This window comes from Natrix helvetica (genome assembly GCF_964273705.1).
Source record: "Natrix helvetica genome assembly, chromosome: 7".
NCBI classification, from domain to species: Eukaryota; Metazoa; Chordata; class Lepidosauria; order Squamata; family Natricidae; genus Natrix; species Natrix helvetica.
In genome coordinates this window covers 9,144,061-9,161,367 of record NC_138558.1, presented here as the reverse complement: position 1 = coordinate 9,161,367, position 17,307 = coordinate 9,144,061, and the positions used below count along the sequence as shown (strand labels likewise).

The following is a 17,307-nucleotide window of genomic DNA, read 5'->3' as shown; positions in this document are numbered from 1 at the left end:
ACATTCCATTATTTTATGAATAACTTCCTCCTGCGTTGGTGTTTTCTCATTCTTCCAGTTTTTAGCAAATACAATTGTAGCTGCTGTTAACACATTTACAATCAAGTATTTCAGTTCTATATTGTATGTTTCCAGTATGATTTCCAACAAAAAGATCTCTGGTTTAAAGTCAATATGTTTTTGTATCATTTTTTCCAACCAAGTATGGATTTTAGTCCAATATCTTTTAGCTTCTATGCAAGTCCACCACATATGGTAATATGAACTCATAGACCAAACGTAATTTCTAATGTTGGATTTTCCTCCTTGCCTCCCTTACCAGAGGGAGCTCCCTTGTGGAATAATGTGAAGCCATTACCATGGCAATTCCACTGCACTGTACAGTAGAATCCATTTTAAGGCACAACAGGCTGTATCTTAACAGAACACACACACACCCCGATGGGTATTAGGGGTGTCTTACCCCACAGTATTTTTTCCCAGAGAATAAGTCATCTGTGTACCAAGTTTGGTTGAAATTGCTCAAAGCATACCAGAGTTATGCTGGAACTTACACAAACACACACAGCCATTTTTATATATATAGATAGAAGTTGTAAGTCTAGGACTATGGATTTAAAATCCATGTTTGATATAAAAGCACCATTAAAATCAAATCCCTTCCCTACAGTAATTAAAGCTCAAACCTTAGTCAACTGAATCTGGCCTGGATTTAAAAAAAAAACGCAGGTCGTCTCAATTTATGACCATTTGCTTGGCAATGGATTCTCTTAATGACTGCAGCATTTACGACCGTCATCAACATACGACCATAATAGGCAAGCTCCGTTAACAGTCGTATGTTGAGGATTACCCACAGCGCAGTGTTTCAAAAAGCAGGTTTTTGGGAACCAAATCAAAGGCAGTTGCTGATGTTGTTGCCGTCACAAAGTGAGACAGGGGGTGGACCACAAAGGGAATGGCCCAGGATAAGGAAGGGGGCGTAGAAGGTGTGCTTTCTGTGAGGTGCTTACTGGGAAAGAGTTATGGGACTTATATATACATATATGCCTGCACAAATGCCGACATTGATTGATTGATTGACTGATTTAAAGTGTGCTCAAAGTACACTATTCTGGAAGATGTATCTAAACCAGGGGTGTCCAAACTTGAGAACTTTAAGACTTTAAGCATATGCTGGCTGGGGAATTCTGGGAGTTGAAGTCCACAAGTCTTAAAGTTCCCAAGTTTGGACACCCCTGATCTAAACAAACAAATACCAAGTAGTCCTCTACGTACGACCACAATTGAGCCCAAAATTGATGTTGTTTAGTGAGAAATTTGTTAAGGGAATTTTGCCCCATTTTACGACCTTTCTCGCCTCCTTGGTTAGGTGAATCCCTGCAGTTCTTAAATGAGTCACACGATTGTTAAGTGAATCTGTTTTCCCCGTTGACTTAGTCAGAAGGTCACAAAAGAGGAACAAATGATTCCGGGACACTACAAACTATCATAAATGTGAGTCAGTTGCCAAGAGTCTTTTTATCATGTGACCATGGGGATACTGCAATGGTCATAAGTATGAAAAACAGTCATAAACACAGAAGATCGTAAAATGGAGCAAATATCACTTAACAATTGTTTCACTCCACAACAGAATTGCGGGCTGTTTGGGCTGAATTGTGTTTGTTGTGAGACCTGCAAGCCGTCTTTTCTTTTTAGGTTTCAGGCCTGCCACACTTTCTACTGTCTACTTTCTACCGTGGGAAAATGGGAGGGGGGGTTATGTGGAGTTGGGTGATGTGTAGCCATAACAACATTCTTCTTAGAAAGTCAAGGTCATCTTTGTCTCTGCACCTGGCTGGAACTGGATGGGTGGAATCTGTCTTCGTGGCAGTGGGAGATTGGATCATGTGATGGACTTGTAGGTGTGTGGGGCAAGATCTTGAACTTTCACCTGGGTGGGGAAACCTGGAAGCTTTCAGATTCAGATTTTTCCAGATGTGCCAACATGGCTCTCTTAATAAATTGGAACTTTGAGGAATCCTTTGCTTCGGACTCTGATTTAATTTGGGATGCTATTTGGAACCCTGATAGTCGTAAGTCGAGAACTAAATGTAGTCTCCCCATTCCAGCTGCAGGACTTCACAAGAATCTCCCAGCACGAAGAATACTGAATGAATAAAGGTAGTCCTCAACTTATGACCACAATTGAGCCCCAAATGTATGTCGTTCAGTGATAAATTTGTTAAGCGAGTTTTGCCCCATTTCACGACCTTTCTCGCCTCATTGGTTAAGTGAATCCCTGCAGTTCTTAAATGAGTCACACGGTTGTTAAGTGAATCTGGCTTCCACGTTGACTTGGCTTGTCAGAAGGTCGCAAAGGGAGATCACATGACCCTGGGACACTGCAACCGTCATAAATGTGAACCACTTGTCAAGCATTCGAATATAAATCAGGTGACCATGGGGATACTGCAATGGACGTAAGTGTGAAAAAAGGTTGTGAGTCACTTTTTTCAGTGCTGTTGTAACTTTGAACGGTCACGAAATGAACCGTTGTAAGTCGAGGACTACCTGTATACTTGTGGTCTCACCTCCCCCCCCCCCCCCGCCCTGTTAGAACCCTGCCGAAGACGTGAGCCTCACGCTGTTGCCCAATTCGAAGATGTGAAGTTTTCTCCGCGTCTGAACCCCAACGCTGAAATCACCCGTGGACTTCATGAATAATAATTGAGCGGTTAATGTTCCCTACAAATCTCCAATTTCCCCCTTTTTTTTAATTAATTCACAGTTCTCTAAAGAAATATCTGTCAAGGAAGAAAGGACCATAGCAAATTGGTTTGCACAATCATCTTCATTTTAGAAGAAAGCCTGTGGGAACACGGGGGGGGGGGAGGTGGAGGGGGGACAGGGAGGACGAGAAAAACAGCTGAAGAAAACTCCACAAAGTATCTTCAGGTCAGGGAAAAAGAATCTTCTTTGCAAAAGGAAGCCTACCGTATTTTTCGGAGTATAAGACTCACCTTTCCCCCTGCTAAAAGAGCGTGGAAATGTTGGTGTGTCTTATACACCGAATACAGCCATCTTTGGCCTCCCGAAGCCTCACCCCGGCATCCCACAAAGTCTGCAGAATGCTCCTGGGGGCTGGGGGAAGTCAAAAACGCCTCCGTTTTTGTGAAAAATTGCCTGTTTTTCACCCATTTGTCGCCCTTTTTTATGCAAAAAGAGGGGCATTTTTGCCTTCCCCCAGCCCCCAGAAGCATTCTGCAGGCTTCAGCTGGGCTACGGGAAGGCAAAAACGCCTCCATTTTTACAAAATATGGTCCATTTTCTGCAAAAAACGGGTGCGTTTTTGCCTTCCCCCAGCCCTGCTGAAGCCTACAGAGTGCTCCTGGGGGCCGGGGAGGACAAAATATTTTTTTTCTTCCTTATCTCTTTGAAATCTTGGTGCGTCTTATACACCGGTGCACCTTATAGTCCGAAAAATACTGTAATTGTAAGTCGGGCATGTCCTTTCCCCTTTCTATTTGTCCATCTACTGCAGGGGTGGTATTTCACTTACTTTCCCTACCGGTTCGCAAATGTGCAAACAGATCTTTGCTGAAAAGATGGAAAACCTACAGGAGGGGGAAAGGAAAGGAAAATCAAAAGGAAAAGGGAAAGGAAAGGAAGGGAAAGGAAGAAGACATGAAAGGAAGAGAAGGGAAGGGAAGGAAAAGAAAGGAAAGGAAAAGAAAAAGAGAAAAAAGGAAAGGAAAAGAAAAGAAAGAAAAGGAAAATTAAAAGGAAAGGAAAGGAAGGGAAAGGAAGCTGGGAGGGAGGGAGGGAGGGAGGGAGGGAGGGAGGAAGGAAGGAAGGAAGGAAGGAAGGAAGGAAGGAAGGAAGGAAGGAAGGAAGGAAAAAGTTTGCAAATTTGATTTTTGAGTTTGAACATATGATTTTTTGCATCCTTATTTTAAGCTATTTGAATATCTTTTCTAGCAGCAAAGTGCAGGTATATTTTAACAGAAATCAAAGGAAATAGCAAAACAATAAATCACTGTGCCTTATATATATTCCTGTAGAAAGCCAGGTTGCCTGTAATATCCCTTCCTGTTTTCCATTGGGGGGGGGGGGTGTCTCTGGAGTTTTGATTACATACTGAAATGCGGTAGAATGTCTCTTCGTTGGATCATAATTAATAATGATTTCCCAGAATTGCAGATTTCTTCAAAAGGATGTGGGCGCTTGGTTAATTATCTTTTGTTTTCCTGTAACATCAGAAGATTGGGCGGTATTTCCCGCTAGTTTGATCTGCTGCTGTGGTATTTGTGCCTTAAGTCACAGAGCAGAACTCGGAGTAGGGGAAAAAGGGGAGCGTACGAGTTACAAGCCCTTTCTGAAAACGGGGCTGTTTTGTTGTTGCTTTTTTGTTGCTGTGATGGAAAGGGCAGCCAAGCAGAATCCAGCAAGCTGTTGGAACTCCCGGGAGAAAAGATCAGGGGAAAAATTCCCACGCATACAAATATGGAGGCAAGGAGCTGAAAAATCAGCAATAAAATGAAAGCCTTCGCTGTTTTCCACTGTAGGATGACTGGAAGGAGGCATGCGTTACACCAGGGGTGTCAAACTCAAGGCCCGGGGGCCGGATCCAGCCCGTGGGATGCTTAGATCTGGCCCACTGGGCTGCCCTGGAAACAGTGAAGGGCAGACCTTCGCCTCTGCCAGTGAAAACAAAACTCAGGAGGACTGTGTCCATTCCATTCTAATATTCTATTCTATTCTATTCCATTCATTCCATTCTTCTATTCTATTCCATTCCTCTATTCCTATTCCATTCCTCTCTTCTCTTCTCCTCTCCTCTATTATTTCTATTCTATTCCATTCCATTCCATTCCTCTCTTCTCTTATCCTCTATTATTTCTATTCTATTCCATATCACTCCACTACATTCCATTCTAATATTCTATTCTATTCTATTCTATTCTATTCTATTCCATTCCATTCCTCTCTCTTCTCTTCTCCTCTATTATTTCTATTCCATTCCATTCCATTCTTCTCTTCTCTTCTCCTCTATTATTTCTATTCTATTCCATTCAATTCCATATCACTCCACTACATTCCATTCTAATATTCTATTCTATTCTATTTCTATTCCATTCCATTCCTTTCCATACCACTCCACTCCATTCCATTCTAATTTTCTTTTCTATTCTGTTCTGTTCTGTTCTGCTCTACTTCACTCCACTCCACTCCATTCTAATTTTATTTTATTTTTTCTATTCTTTTCTATTTATTCTTATTTTCTATTCTATATTCTATTTTATTCCATTCTATTCTGATTTTCTATTCTAATTCTAATACTCTATTCTACTCTAATTTTCTATTCTATTTTCTAATGTATTCTATTCTGTTCTGTTCCTTTCCGTTCCATTCCATTCCTACATTTCCCCTCAGGTTACTTCCGTTCGGTGCACAAATGCCAAGCTGGCATCTGGTCTCCGGCTTTGCATCCTGAAGGTTAATTCGTGCATCATGCAAATTGCCTCAGAAGCGGCAGATGGAATCCTTGTTCTCATTTTCTAAGTGCTTCGCATACTTGACATTACGGTTTCAAAGGCAGGGAAAGAAATGTTTCCTAAAAGGGAAGCTTCCCAAACTGAAGGGAGATTCCTGGAAAAGCCTGGCCACATTTGCTTAGACGGCTGTCCTAAAGATGCTCACTTCTCTGTGGATCGTAACTTCTTGATCAGCCCTCCTTAACTGCCTCTACCCCGATTACAGTCTTTAAGGAGACACTAAGAGGGACCGATTTGGCAGAAGGACAGCCCGTGTCTCATTCGTTCTACAGTGAACATTTAGTAATCGACCTGAAAATGTTGAGGTAGAAGCGTACCCCTTGTAAAACCAGCGAGAAGCGAGAAAAATATCCAACACAGAATTGCTGAAGTCATGCAAGTCCCTAGCTCTATTTTATAGGTCAGTGATGGCTAACCATTTTTGGATCGGGTGCCAAAAGCAGGGGGAGCACAGGGGGGGGGTCATGCACAGGCATGGCACACCCATAATACTATGCGCATGACCCCTCTGCTTTTGGTGCGCATTTTTGCCCTCCCTAGGCTCCAGAGGCTTTCTAAGAGCCTGGGGAGGGTGAAAACAGCCTCCCTCGCCCCGCTCCCCCGGAGACCCTCCGGAGGCTTCAGGAGCTTCCCTGAAGTCTCCGGAGGGCAAAAAACCAGCCCTACAGCAAACCGGAAGTTCTGGAACAGACTTCTGGTTTGGCTGTAGGGCTGTTTTTCACCCTCCGGAGCCTTCAGGAAAGCTCCTGGAGCCTCCAGAGGGTCTCCGGGGGGGGGGGGCGGGGGGGTGTTTTCACCCTTTTTGCCTTTTCAGTTTTTTTTTCTTTTATTCATTTGGTTAGTTTGCATTACATGTTAATCTTTCTAACTGCAATGTTTCATACAATTATTATTAAAAAGGGAATTGACAAACATGGGACGATATCACGCACAATATTAAAATGAGCAAATCTGAATTTGACTTGACTTGAGCTTTGCCTGTTTTCTTTCCCCACTCCGGTTGTGGTCCAGGCTTAAGCTGCTTCTTCTTTATCTCGCCCTCCTCTCACCTTAGCCCTTGCCAAAAACCCATTTGACATTCTTAGGATGCCAGAAGCCTCCAGTGAAAATGAGTTATGTCTGTTCAAGCTTTTGCAAAATTGCAAGCCAAAAGAATGTGGGTCACCCCAGAGGAAGGCCATGGAAAGTCCACTGTTTGAATGCAAGGAGACCCAATCTAATCTTTTAGCAAGGTTGATAAAACGGCTGGTGCGAAATGAAATGATGAACGGTGGGATCCATGACACCTTTCCGCCCCCCTACGCTCCCTTTTTCTCGTGGCTGGTTTTCAGCAGCACTAGATAGCTTTGGGATAATTTTGAAGAGGCTAGCACCGACTTGATCTGGGTTTCAAAAGTTTCTTCCCTTTGATGGAAATCAGCTTAGTACTAATTAACTCCCCCCCATCTAAATTAACTAATTAATTTTATTTTCATCCCCTCGGGACTCCGCTACAGGGCATTGCATGCCAAAACAACTAGAAAGTTTTATTTTCCCCTTCTGCCATCATTCTACTGAACAGCTAATTCTCACGGTATTGTTTTATGTCAAAGTATATTTACTCATGTAGTATGGCTGTATTTTATCCTTCTCATCTGTTCACTATCTTCTCTTATTGGTATCATTATAATGATTATTATTACTTTGATATTATTATTATTATTATTATTATTATTATTATTAGTAGTAGTAGTAGTAGTAGTAGTAGTAGTAGTAGTACTATACGATTGTATCACAGCGGCCAGTTGTTTTGCTGGATTTGGCATTATTATTATTATTATTACTATTATTATTATTACTTTTTTTGTTTTGCATGTGTACACTGAGGGTTTATGCACTGGAGACAAATTCCTTGTGTGCCTATCACAACAATAAAGTTTTCTATTTCCATTTCCATTCCTATTCTTATTCCTATTCCTATTCCTATTCCAATTCCTATCCTATTCTATTCTACTCTACTTTATTCTACTCTACTTTATTCTATTCTACTCTACACTACACTACACTACACTAAACTGCACTACACTATTTTATTCCATCCTAGCTAAACAGAATTTAGGGGAAGGTCCAGATGAGATTGAGGGCAAGAGAAGAAGGGTACAACAGAGAATGAGGTGACTGGATGGAGTCACCAAAGCAGTCAGCATGAGTTTAAATGGACTCCAGAGGCTGGTAGAGGATAGGAAGGCCTGGAGGAACGTTCGCAATGGGTCAGACACAACTTCACCACTAATAACAACAATGACAACAGATGAGATAGGCTGGTTCTATTAACCACTTTATGTCAAATGGGATATAGGAACAGCATCATTGAGTATTGTGCTAAGAATTTACTAAGGAAGCATGTGCATGATCTTTTCCTGCAATTTCATTCATTGTCATTCAACCTCTCCTTGACCTCATTTTTCCCTTCAGAGATGGATAGAGTTCAGATTACGTAATGCAGGTATTTCTTACCTGTGCACTGGAGAGGTCCCGGGAAAAACCCTTCCCCGCATGACGTCACGCACTGGGCATTCTTCAAATGCAGTGAAGCTTGGCAGGAAGTACATCCAAATTGATTAGTACAAGTCAAGCACATCTCTTTACAAGCTGCCCAGGGCGGGGAAGAAAAAAAAACAAAGAGAAGATTGTAAAAAAACTGAGTCGGATTTGATTTTCTCTTCAGTCAGATGTTTGGGATCCATGACGCAGAAATCAGGGATTCCAAATATCCCCCAGGTATTAGCACCAGTAAAAAAAAAAAAGGTAATTTATTGCTGACAAGCCAAGTGCATACTGAAGATTGTACAGTACACTGCCCTATGATTGCAATAAACATTGATTTGATTTAACTGAAATCAGATGTTCGGTTATTGTTGCAGTTCCGCCAGGCTTTTGTGAGTGTTGTGACCCATCAGCGGCCAGTGAAGCTGGCAGCAGATTCGGACAGTGGGGAGATTGGGGAGAAACATGGGCCAGTCCTGGAGTCTGGGGAAGGCTCTGATGAGGGCTCTGCGTCGGAGGCAGAGAGGGGGCCAGAGCTGTCTGACAGTTACCAGCTGCCTTCAGAGTCAGACATCAATGAGGCAGATGAACAGCTGGAGCCTGTTCCCAGTGTGCGCATGCGCAGAGCTACCAGATGAAGGGAACAGCTAAAGAACAGGGGTTGACTTGGGAGTAAGGCCACAGGTGGATGATGAATGGCCCCTCCCAGGGGAAATAAAAGAGGAGCGAATGGGGAGTGGAGTTTGCAGGAGACCATTAGTTCGCTTAATTGGTTCGTGACTCTTCAAGACTCCTTGCCAAGTTTTGCAGAGATCGGCCTGGCAGCTCTCCAAGCCAGATAAGGTCTGTGACTGTAAATCCTCCCTTGAAAGACTTCGCTGGATGTGAATGAGCAGAATTCACAGTCAATTAATAAAAGGGGTTTTGGTCAGGACCAGGAGTTTGCTTCATGCTCTTGGGAAGCCTCGGTCAGAACAGAAATCGAGTTTGACACCCCTGTGCTGGGAATTGCCTTAGAGGAGAAACAAAGCAATAAAAAGGATATTTTAGGAAGACACAAATCTTCCAAATAATTTTTATCTCTTTTCACACCCAGAAGCCACGGGCGTCTTATGAAATATGTCTCAGCATCACCTACAGAGCAAGAAGCTTCAATGTCACAAAGCAAGCCGGAGGCTAATCTTACCTACGCAAAGGCCAGCATCTGGATAGAAGCCAACCCCACAGCTGTCGACGCAATGCCCGTTCAGGAGAAACTTAGTGGACTCTCGGCAGGCATCGCAACGATCAAACGCCCGGGTGCAGGTCAAGCAATCAGGGTGGCAGTGGCCTATCATGAAAATGAGACACCTTTATTCGGGGTGAGGAAGTGCAGGATGGACTCACCTGTTCAGGTAAGAAGGAGGCCTTTGCTGCATGGCAAAAGAGAGAGAGAGAGAGAGAGAGAGAGAGAGAGAGAGAGAGAGAGAGAGAGAGAGAGAGAGAGAGAGAGAGAGAGAGAGAGAAGCAATCCTCTTTTCCACCAGGTTAGAGCCCCACTTGGAATTTATGATGCGCAGAAATGGACAGACTGACTCTAGAGCTCAAAGACAAGGATGAGACGGAATATCAGGAAATCTGGGACAAATGGTACCGATGGGTAGAAATGAGAGGAAAAGGTCAGAACAGAAAAATGCAGACAAGTTAAGAATTAGAAAATATGGTATTAATATTGTGTGATAGGTAGGAATTGGATATGTATCTGTATGGTTAGTAATCAGATAAAAGAAGGGATTAATGGACAGGTAATCTGACTGACTACACATACCGATGTAATGGATATAAAATGTAATTGTGGTAAGACTCAAAAACTATATGGAAATGTTTATGCCAGAAATGTTGCACTATGTCCAATGTTTTTAATGTTTATCTAATAAAAAAACTTTAAAAAATTTTTTTTAATGATGATTGTGATGGTGATTTATCACTTGCTGCTTACTGTATATGTACGCTGAGAAACAAATTGTACTCTGGAAACAAATTCCTTGTGTGTCCAATCACACTTGGTCAATAAAGAATTCTATTCTATTCTATTCTTTCCTTATTCTATTCCATTTTATTCTATTCTTTCCTTATTCTATTCTATTCTTTCCTTATTCTATTCCATTTTATTCTATTCTTTCCTTATTCTATTCTATTCTTTCCTTATTCTATTCTATTCTTATTCTATTCCATTCTATTCCATTCTTCCCTTATTTTTTCATTATTCTTTCTTTATTCTATTCTATTCTATTCTTTCCTTATTCTATTCTATTCTTCCCTTACTCTATTCAATTCTATTCTATTCTTTTCTTTCCTTATTCTGTTCTATTCTATTCTATTCTGTTCCTTCCCTATTCTTTCCTTATTCTATTCTATTCTATTCTATTCTATTGCATTGTATTCTAATCTAATCTAGTTTAGTCTAGTCTAAAGGTAAAGGTTCCTCTTGCACATATGTGCTAGTCTTTCCCGACTGTAGGAGATGCTCATCTCCTTTTCAAAGCCAAAGAGCCTTATATATATATATTTGCCACCAAAAAAGGCCTTATTTGGGGGGGGGGGGGTGTCATCCACTGACAAACCTCATTTGTATACATCCCCCCCAGCCTCCTTTTTGCTGTCAGAGGCCTTCAGGAACTTCTTGTTCTGTGGCTAGCAAGAATTTCCCGAAGGCCTCTGCAGCCGATAACAAAGCTCCGGATCAACCTGCAGAGGTCTTCAGGAAAGCTTTGCAGGCCTTGCCGGCTGCAGAAGAACTGGGCCGGCAAGGCAGGTGTTGGGGTGTGCGAGGACTGGCTGCAACTGTCTGAAGGTATGTAGTAGGGCAGCTCCACCCCCCACCCCCCCTATCCCCACCCTAGCTTAAATTTTATCTGTGCACCCTGGAGTGGGTGGGGTCTTCATCACAACTTATTTTGGGGGCAGGACGTATATTGGCCGCAAATGTAAAAATCAAGCTAGGACTTATTTTCGGAGTAGGTTGCATTTTCGGGAAAACACGGTACTGTCGATATTTCCCCCACCCACCCCTCTTCTCCATCTTCTTTACATTCCATCACAAGAAGTGGGATTACATCTCCTTGAAATCATGTTTAGTGGCTCCGGGATCCTCAGGGACACGTCTCTTTAAATATTCTTGGCTGGCGAATTCTGGGAGTTGAAGTCCACAGGTCTTTAAAAGTGGCCACGGTTGGACATGCCTGCTTTTAAACCCCACGCTTTAAAACGTAAAGACCCTCTTCTGAGTTAAGAGAACAAACAGGTTAAGGGCAGGCATCTGAAAATTTAAAAAAAAGGCTGTTTTGCAAATACCTGGCTTGCATTGAGGGCAACACTCTCCGTGCATGGCGACAGCCACACTTCCTGTGGGACACGTTGAACAAGATTGAGAATAGCAGTTTACGTTAGAGTCCAAACATTCGCAATCACGGCATGGGCCTTCCTTCCATTTTTCGCCACTCTGCATGAGAAAAAGAAAAAGCAATAAAGGCTGGAATACATCACAGTTTTCCAATTCTTATTGACTATTATTCAGTCTTCCGAGCAGCGTATTATCAGAGCTTGTTGCATAAATTCAAAAGCACAAGCAGATAACTGATGCAGCAGGATTCATTAACTTCTTTACATACATAAGAATAGATGAATCAATGTACAATGCCAACAGGTGGTTCTTCCAAGGAAACACAAGGCAGGAGAGTTACAGGCAAACACAAGCAGTTAGTTTCATTTCAGCAGGCAAGCCCTGACAGACTGATAGTTTACTTCTCACAGCAGCAGGCTCAGAGCTTACAGACTAGTTTCAGTTTCAATTCCAAGAAACCTGGCTCCCGGCATAAGCTGTTCTAGGCAGCCGGGAGCACCGCCGTCATATCATTCGCCACCTATTCTCACCGCCGTTGCTGCAGTCCATCTCCCAAGCCCCACCCCAGGTATGGCAAACCCCCACAGGGGTTTGACGGCTTGGTGGTTTTCTTGCAGACATTTATTTTCTTTTAAATAATTTTAAATTGAATGTTTTAATCTTTAAAAACAGAAAGAAAAACACCACAAGAACAAACAAAACACAAAACACACATAACAATATAAAGTCATTATACAGCCTTCTGTATCAGCTTATAATTCTCCATTCTGCAGTGCCTTCCTATTGCTTTAAACCTGTGCTTAATATAACAACAGTAGTGCTAACATGTATAATAATATTGATGATTTATATCACCATATGTTTGCATTCTCTATTCTCTATTTTGGCTTCTGTTTTCTAGCTACTTATAAATTTTATTCTATATTTTATAAAAAATCCGATTCTTCTCTTTTTTTTAGTTCCGTTGTCCTTGCAGACATTTCATTACCAAACTACGGAACATCATCAGTGCTAGCATGAAGTTGCCATCAAAACCTATGCATCATCTTAAAGAGCTAGGGCAATCTTGGAATAGTCTGAACATGCCAGACGGCCATTCAGCTTTCTTTGGCTGTGCTAACCCAAGAGGTTTAGCTTAAATTGATCTATTTTCAATGCAGTCCTAGGCTGTATCAACAGAGGGGCATGTGAAGTTTGAGTAGTACTTCTCCAAGGCACAGGCAGAGAGCTCTTAGAGACATTTGAAAAGTTTTCTCTGAATTGCTGCTTTGATTGAGTGGGCTTATACTGCTCAATAATCTTTTACAGCACTTTTGTTTTTAATCTTAAATAGTTGCTTTATAGTAATTTGGAACCAATGAATAATGACATGAGCAGCTCTATTTGTACAACTGAATGACTTACAAACAGTGCAATCGATACACACACACACACACACACACACACAGAATCAATTTTGTTTAAATTATAGCGTTCACACCTGCATTTCCTTTTCAACCTTACAAATCAGGACAACTTATCCATCTGTCATTTGGATGCACGTGATTGCTTTTAAAACCAGGAGATTTAGAATAGAATAGAATAGAATAGAATAGAATAGAATAGAATAGAATAGAATAACAGAGTTGGAAGGGGTCTTTAGAGGTCTTCTAGTCCAACCCACTGCCTTTGCAGACAGAGGTAACAGGACGGCTAAGCAGGTTTCATCCAGAGGTATGTACTCTCTGTTTGCAGAGCACAGGGATTGGGTTTAGTTGTGCGATGCTCTTTTACAATCCTGGACTAGCAGCGTGAAGCAGGCAAATTCTGCTACTCCAAGAGAGCAAGTAAATGAGTTTAAAACGCTGGATTTCCTGGCAAAACCTACAAACCTACAGATGGGATTAGTTTCCTTCTGTGAAATCTGCTTTCCGCAACTTGTATTCTGCTCAGCGCGGCTTTCAATGCTTTACGCAGAGCCCAGAACAAGAAAATATCCTTGAAGTGTAAATGATGCAGACTGAGTGGGCTGAGATGATTAAATTTCCTAACTGGATCGGGCCTTGTTCCGTATTCCCGCTTCACAGAGTGGTGCAAAAGAGAACTCCAAGCTGGGTGCACACAGACTACAGTCCAGGGTGAGATTCTACTAGTTCGGACCAGTTTGGGTGAACTGGTAGCTCCGACGATCAGCTGGGAACGAACCGATTTGATCCGACGATCAAATGGGCCCGCCCGCTTGCCCTTGCGCTATACGGACCTATATCCTCTCAGCTGATTCGCGGGGCAGAGCAAATTGCTGCGCCTCAGCTGTGTTACTCGCCAGCAGTAACTCGGAAGGTAAGTTTTCTTAAAACTGCGCATGCACGCGGAGTGGGCGTCAGCCACGTGCGGTATGCGCGATCCCCGACCCAGTTGTTAAACCGGCAGGGTCCCACCACTGCCCACAGTCCTCAACTTACCTCAACTTACAACAGTTAGTTTAGTGAACTACAAAAAACTTTCGAAATGGACTGGACCTAATATGGGACCTGATATTAAAAGGTGGAAACAAGAAGAGGGACTTAATTAACTGTGGTAAAATATAAAGACCTTAAAAGCTAAAGTTGAACATGGAGGGTGGAATGTTTGAGGAACTCCTTGAAAGGCTAAAAGATGCATGAGCAACATTAAAAGATAATAAAGACACAGAAAAAGAGAGAAAAAAAACAGTTGAAAGACAAAAGAACAGGAGATAGGAGGGGAACTGGCAAGGAACAAAAATGAAAAACAAGAAGTTAACAGTGTTGAAAAAGAAACAAAAAATAAAAACCAGTTAGATCAGGGGATAGCAAACTTAAACACTCAAAGAGCCATTTGGACCCGTTTCCCACAGAAATGAAAACACCGGGAGCCTCAAAGGTCCTAACCGGAAGCCCCCTGTACAATTCTGGAGCGGACCGGAAGTTCAGTTCCCCCACCATAGAGTCTCCTCTTAGCGCGGCGTCCTTTTTCCTCTGCCTGTCATAACCGAAAGCTCTATCAATTGTGGAGACAACTGGAAAACCCTCCCCTTGCCATAGAGTCTTCTCCTAGCACACTGTGCTTCTCTCCCCTCCACCCCACCGGAAGTTGCTCTCAAAATTGTGGCGCCGACCGGTGACGGAGCCGCAGCAGAGGGAGGAAAGAGCCACATGCGGCTCCAGAGCCGCAGTTTGCTGACCCCTGAGTTAGACAATGCGATTGAGAGTCACAGAGGCATAGAAAGAGTACAGAGAGAAAAAGGAAAATGGTATCCAAAACAGAAATTAGCCAAAAATAAAGAGAGAAACAGTGGGAAGCGAAAAAGAAAAATCCTGTGGAGGGTTAGCCAAAAAAATCTATCGAAAAGTGAGAGAAAAGATTCAGAAGAAAAGAAATAATACACATAAAAAGAAGAAAAGGAGAAGAAGAAAAAAGAAACTAGGAACAGGGGATTAGTAAAATAAAATGAAATATGTTAATCATGGTAATGGTATGTTGCTAATTAAGGTATGAGCGAACTATACTAATGTTATTAATTGTGCAAATTAATTAAGTAAAATGTTGATTGTATACAAAACTGGACTGGATACATGTTACTTATAGAAAATAGATGGAAATGGAATGATAAATTTGGTTTATTTTTAAAGGGATAAAAAATGACATGCTTTAGGTATATAAAAAAAATTAAATGTAAAGTTGGAAAATATGAGAAGAAAATAATACGGCTAACATGGGAAATGGAAATATAATGTAAAATGAATTATGTATATGTAAAAATTTTAAAGTGGGAAAACCGGACAATACTCGTATTCTTACAAAAGAATTTTAAATAAGTAACAAAAAATTTAAAAAAAAACTTTGTTTGGAAAAAAAGTGAATTTAGTCACCATTCGAAGTTACAATGGCAGTGAAGAAAGTGACATGACTATTTTTCACACTTATGACCTTTGCAAGTCATAATCAAAATTCAGATGCTTGACAACTAGTTCATATTTATGACAGTTTCACAACCTCTCGCAACCTCCTGACAAGCATCAATGGGGAAGCCAGATTTCCTTGACAACTGTGTTACTAATTTAACAACTGCAGTGAGTCACTTAACCATTATGGCAAGAAAGGTCATAAAATGGGGCAAAACTCACTTAACAGCTGTCTTGCTTAGCGATGGAAATGTTGGGCTCAACTGTGGTCGTAAGACGAGGACTTACAACTGTAGATCAGGTGGGCTGGTCCAGATTTGGACAGAAGGATGCAATAAACGACCATTTGATTCCCTTTTGAGATATATTAATGTTCCTTAATCCGATGCTTCAAGATATGTTGGACTTAAATTTCCATAATACCCGGGTTGAATTTTCTTTGGGCTTGCTGACTGGAGCTGATAAAAGTCAAAAATCTTTGAAGGTTGAGGAGTTGTCCACTTGCGTGCAAACTACAATCTTGTAGTACAAATTTCTACATTTGCAAGATGTCAGTGGCCAAAGGCAAACGAGGCCCAGGCAGAAGAAGATCATCATGGCTTCCAAAACTAACGGACCGGTTTGGAAAAAACTCAACAGCACACTGTACATCGGATATTAATACAATTGAGCGGGTCCAGAGGTATCTCACGAGAAGAGTCCTCCACTCCTCTGCTCACAATAGAATCCCTTAGGCCACCAGGCTTGAAATTTGGGGCTTGGAGAACCTGGAACTACGCCACCTGCAGTCGAACCTAAGTGTAGTACACAAAATTGTCTGCTACAACGTCCTACCTGTCAACGACTACTTCAGGTTCAACCACAATAATACACGGGCAAACAATGGTTACAAACTCAAGGTTAACCGCTCCAAACTCGATTGCAGAAAATACGACTTCAGCAACAGAGTGGTCAATGCCTGGAATGCTCTACCTGACTCCGTTGTTACATCCTCAAACCCTCCATAGATTCAGCCTCAAACCGTCTACCGTGGACCTCACCCCATTCCTAAGAGGTCCGTAAAGGGGGCGTGAATAAACGCACCAGCGCGCCTTCCGTCCCTGTCCTACTGTCCCCATTTATTTGTACTCATTTCCTTTGTTCATGTCCATGTTTATACTTGTACCCGTTATCTTGTACATGCTTGACAAACTAAATAAAATAAATATTGTTTTTTCTAGCCAACATCTGCCTTGGAAACTCTACATGTGCTAAATCAGCAAGCTACTTACGTCTTTGGTAGATTCTTTGTAAACGCAGGGAGCCCCTCTTGAAATGCATTCTGGGCAACACTTGCCTGGTAAATGAGATAATTCTTCACCCTGCAGAGAAATTGAGCATTACAATAAGATACCTAGAATAAGCTCTTTTTTTTTTAATGATGCTGAGAGAAGAGATAGGGAAGCTGGCTATTTTTCCCCTCCCCCGGAACACACTCTTTAGAATCCTATTTTATCAGTCTCATTCCATCACCAAGCTCCCTTCCAAAAAGATAAGTATCACTGTGGCTCTACAAAGACCCTAACACAAATTCTCCTTGAAATGCCACAATGCTGACAACTAGGTCAACTCATGGGAGAAAGTGGAGAATAAAGTTTCGTGGATTGAATCGTATCTGCTGGAAGTTGCAATTTGCTTGTCTAACCTCTTTTCCACAGGACTACCTCCTTCCATGAAATACTCTTAGGGCAGGGGTCTCCAACCTTGGGCACTTTAAGACTTGTGGACTTCAACTCCCAGAATTCCTCAGCCAGCTTTGCTTCTGAGCAGAGCCTTCTCTGTGGCGGGCCCAGCCCTGTGGAATGACCTCCCTCCGGATATTAGGACCACCACTGACCTCCGCTCCTTCCGTGTAAAGCTCAAGACCCACCTATTCCAAATAGCTGGCCTGGCTCAACCATAACTTCATAACGCTCCT

At 42.0% G+C, this 17,307-nt stretch overlaps 1 protein-coding gene across 1 annotated transcript in view; it reads right to left on the bottom strand.

The window, feature by feature from the left end:
- The window catches only part of FRAS1 (Fraser extracellular matrix complex subunit 1), a gene marked incomplete at its 5' end in the record, with an annotated part of 344,413 nt that overhangs the window by 198,494 nt on the left and 128,612 nt on the right, over positions 1-17,307 (bottom strand). Inside the window, 4 exons of the mRNA XM_081960316.1 lie at positions 8,037-8,171; positions 9,253-9,396; positions 11,400-11,547; positions 16,622-16,711. Of these exons, the coding sequence (XP_081816442.1) occupies positions 8,037-8,171; positions 9,253-9,396; positions 11,400-11,547; positions 16,622-16,711 (517 nt within the window). The remainder of the gene's footprint in view (positions 1-8,036; positions 8,172-9,252; positions 9,397-11,399; positions 11,548-16,621; positions 16,712-17,307) is intronic.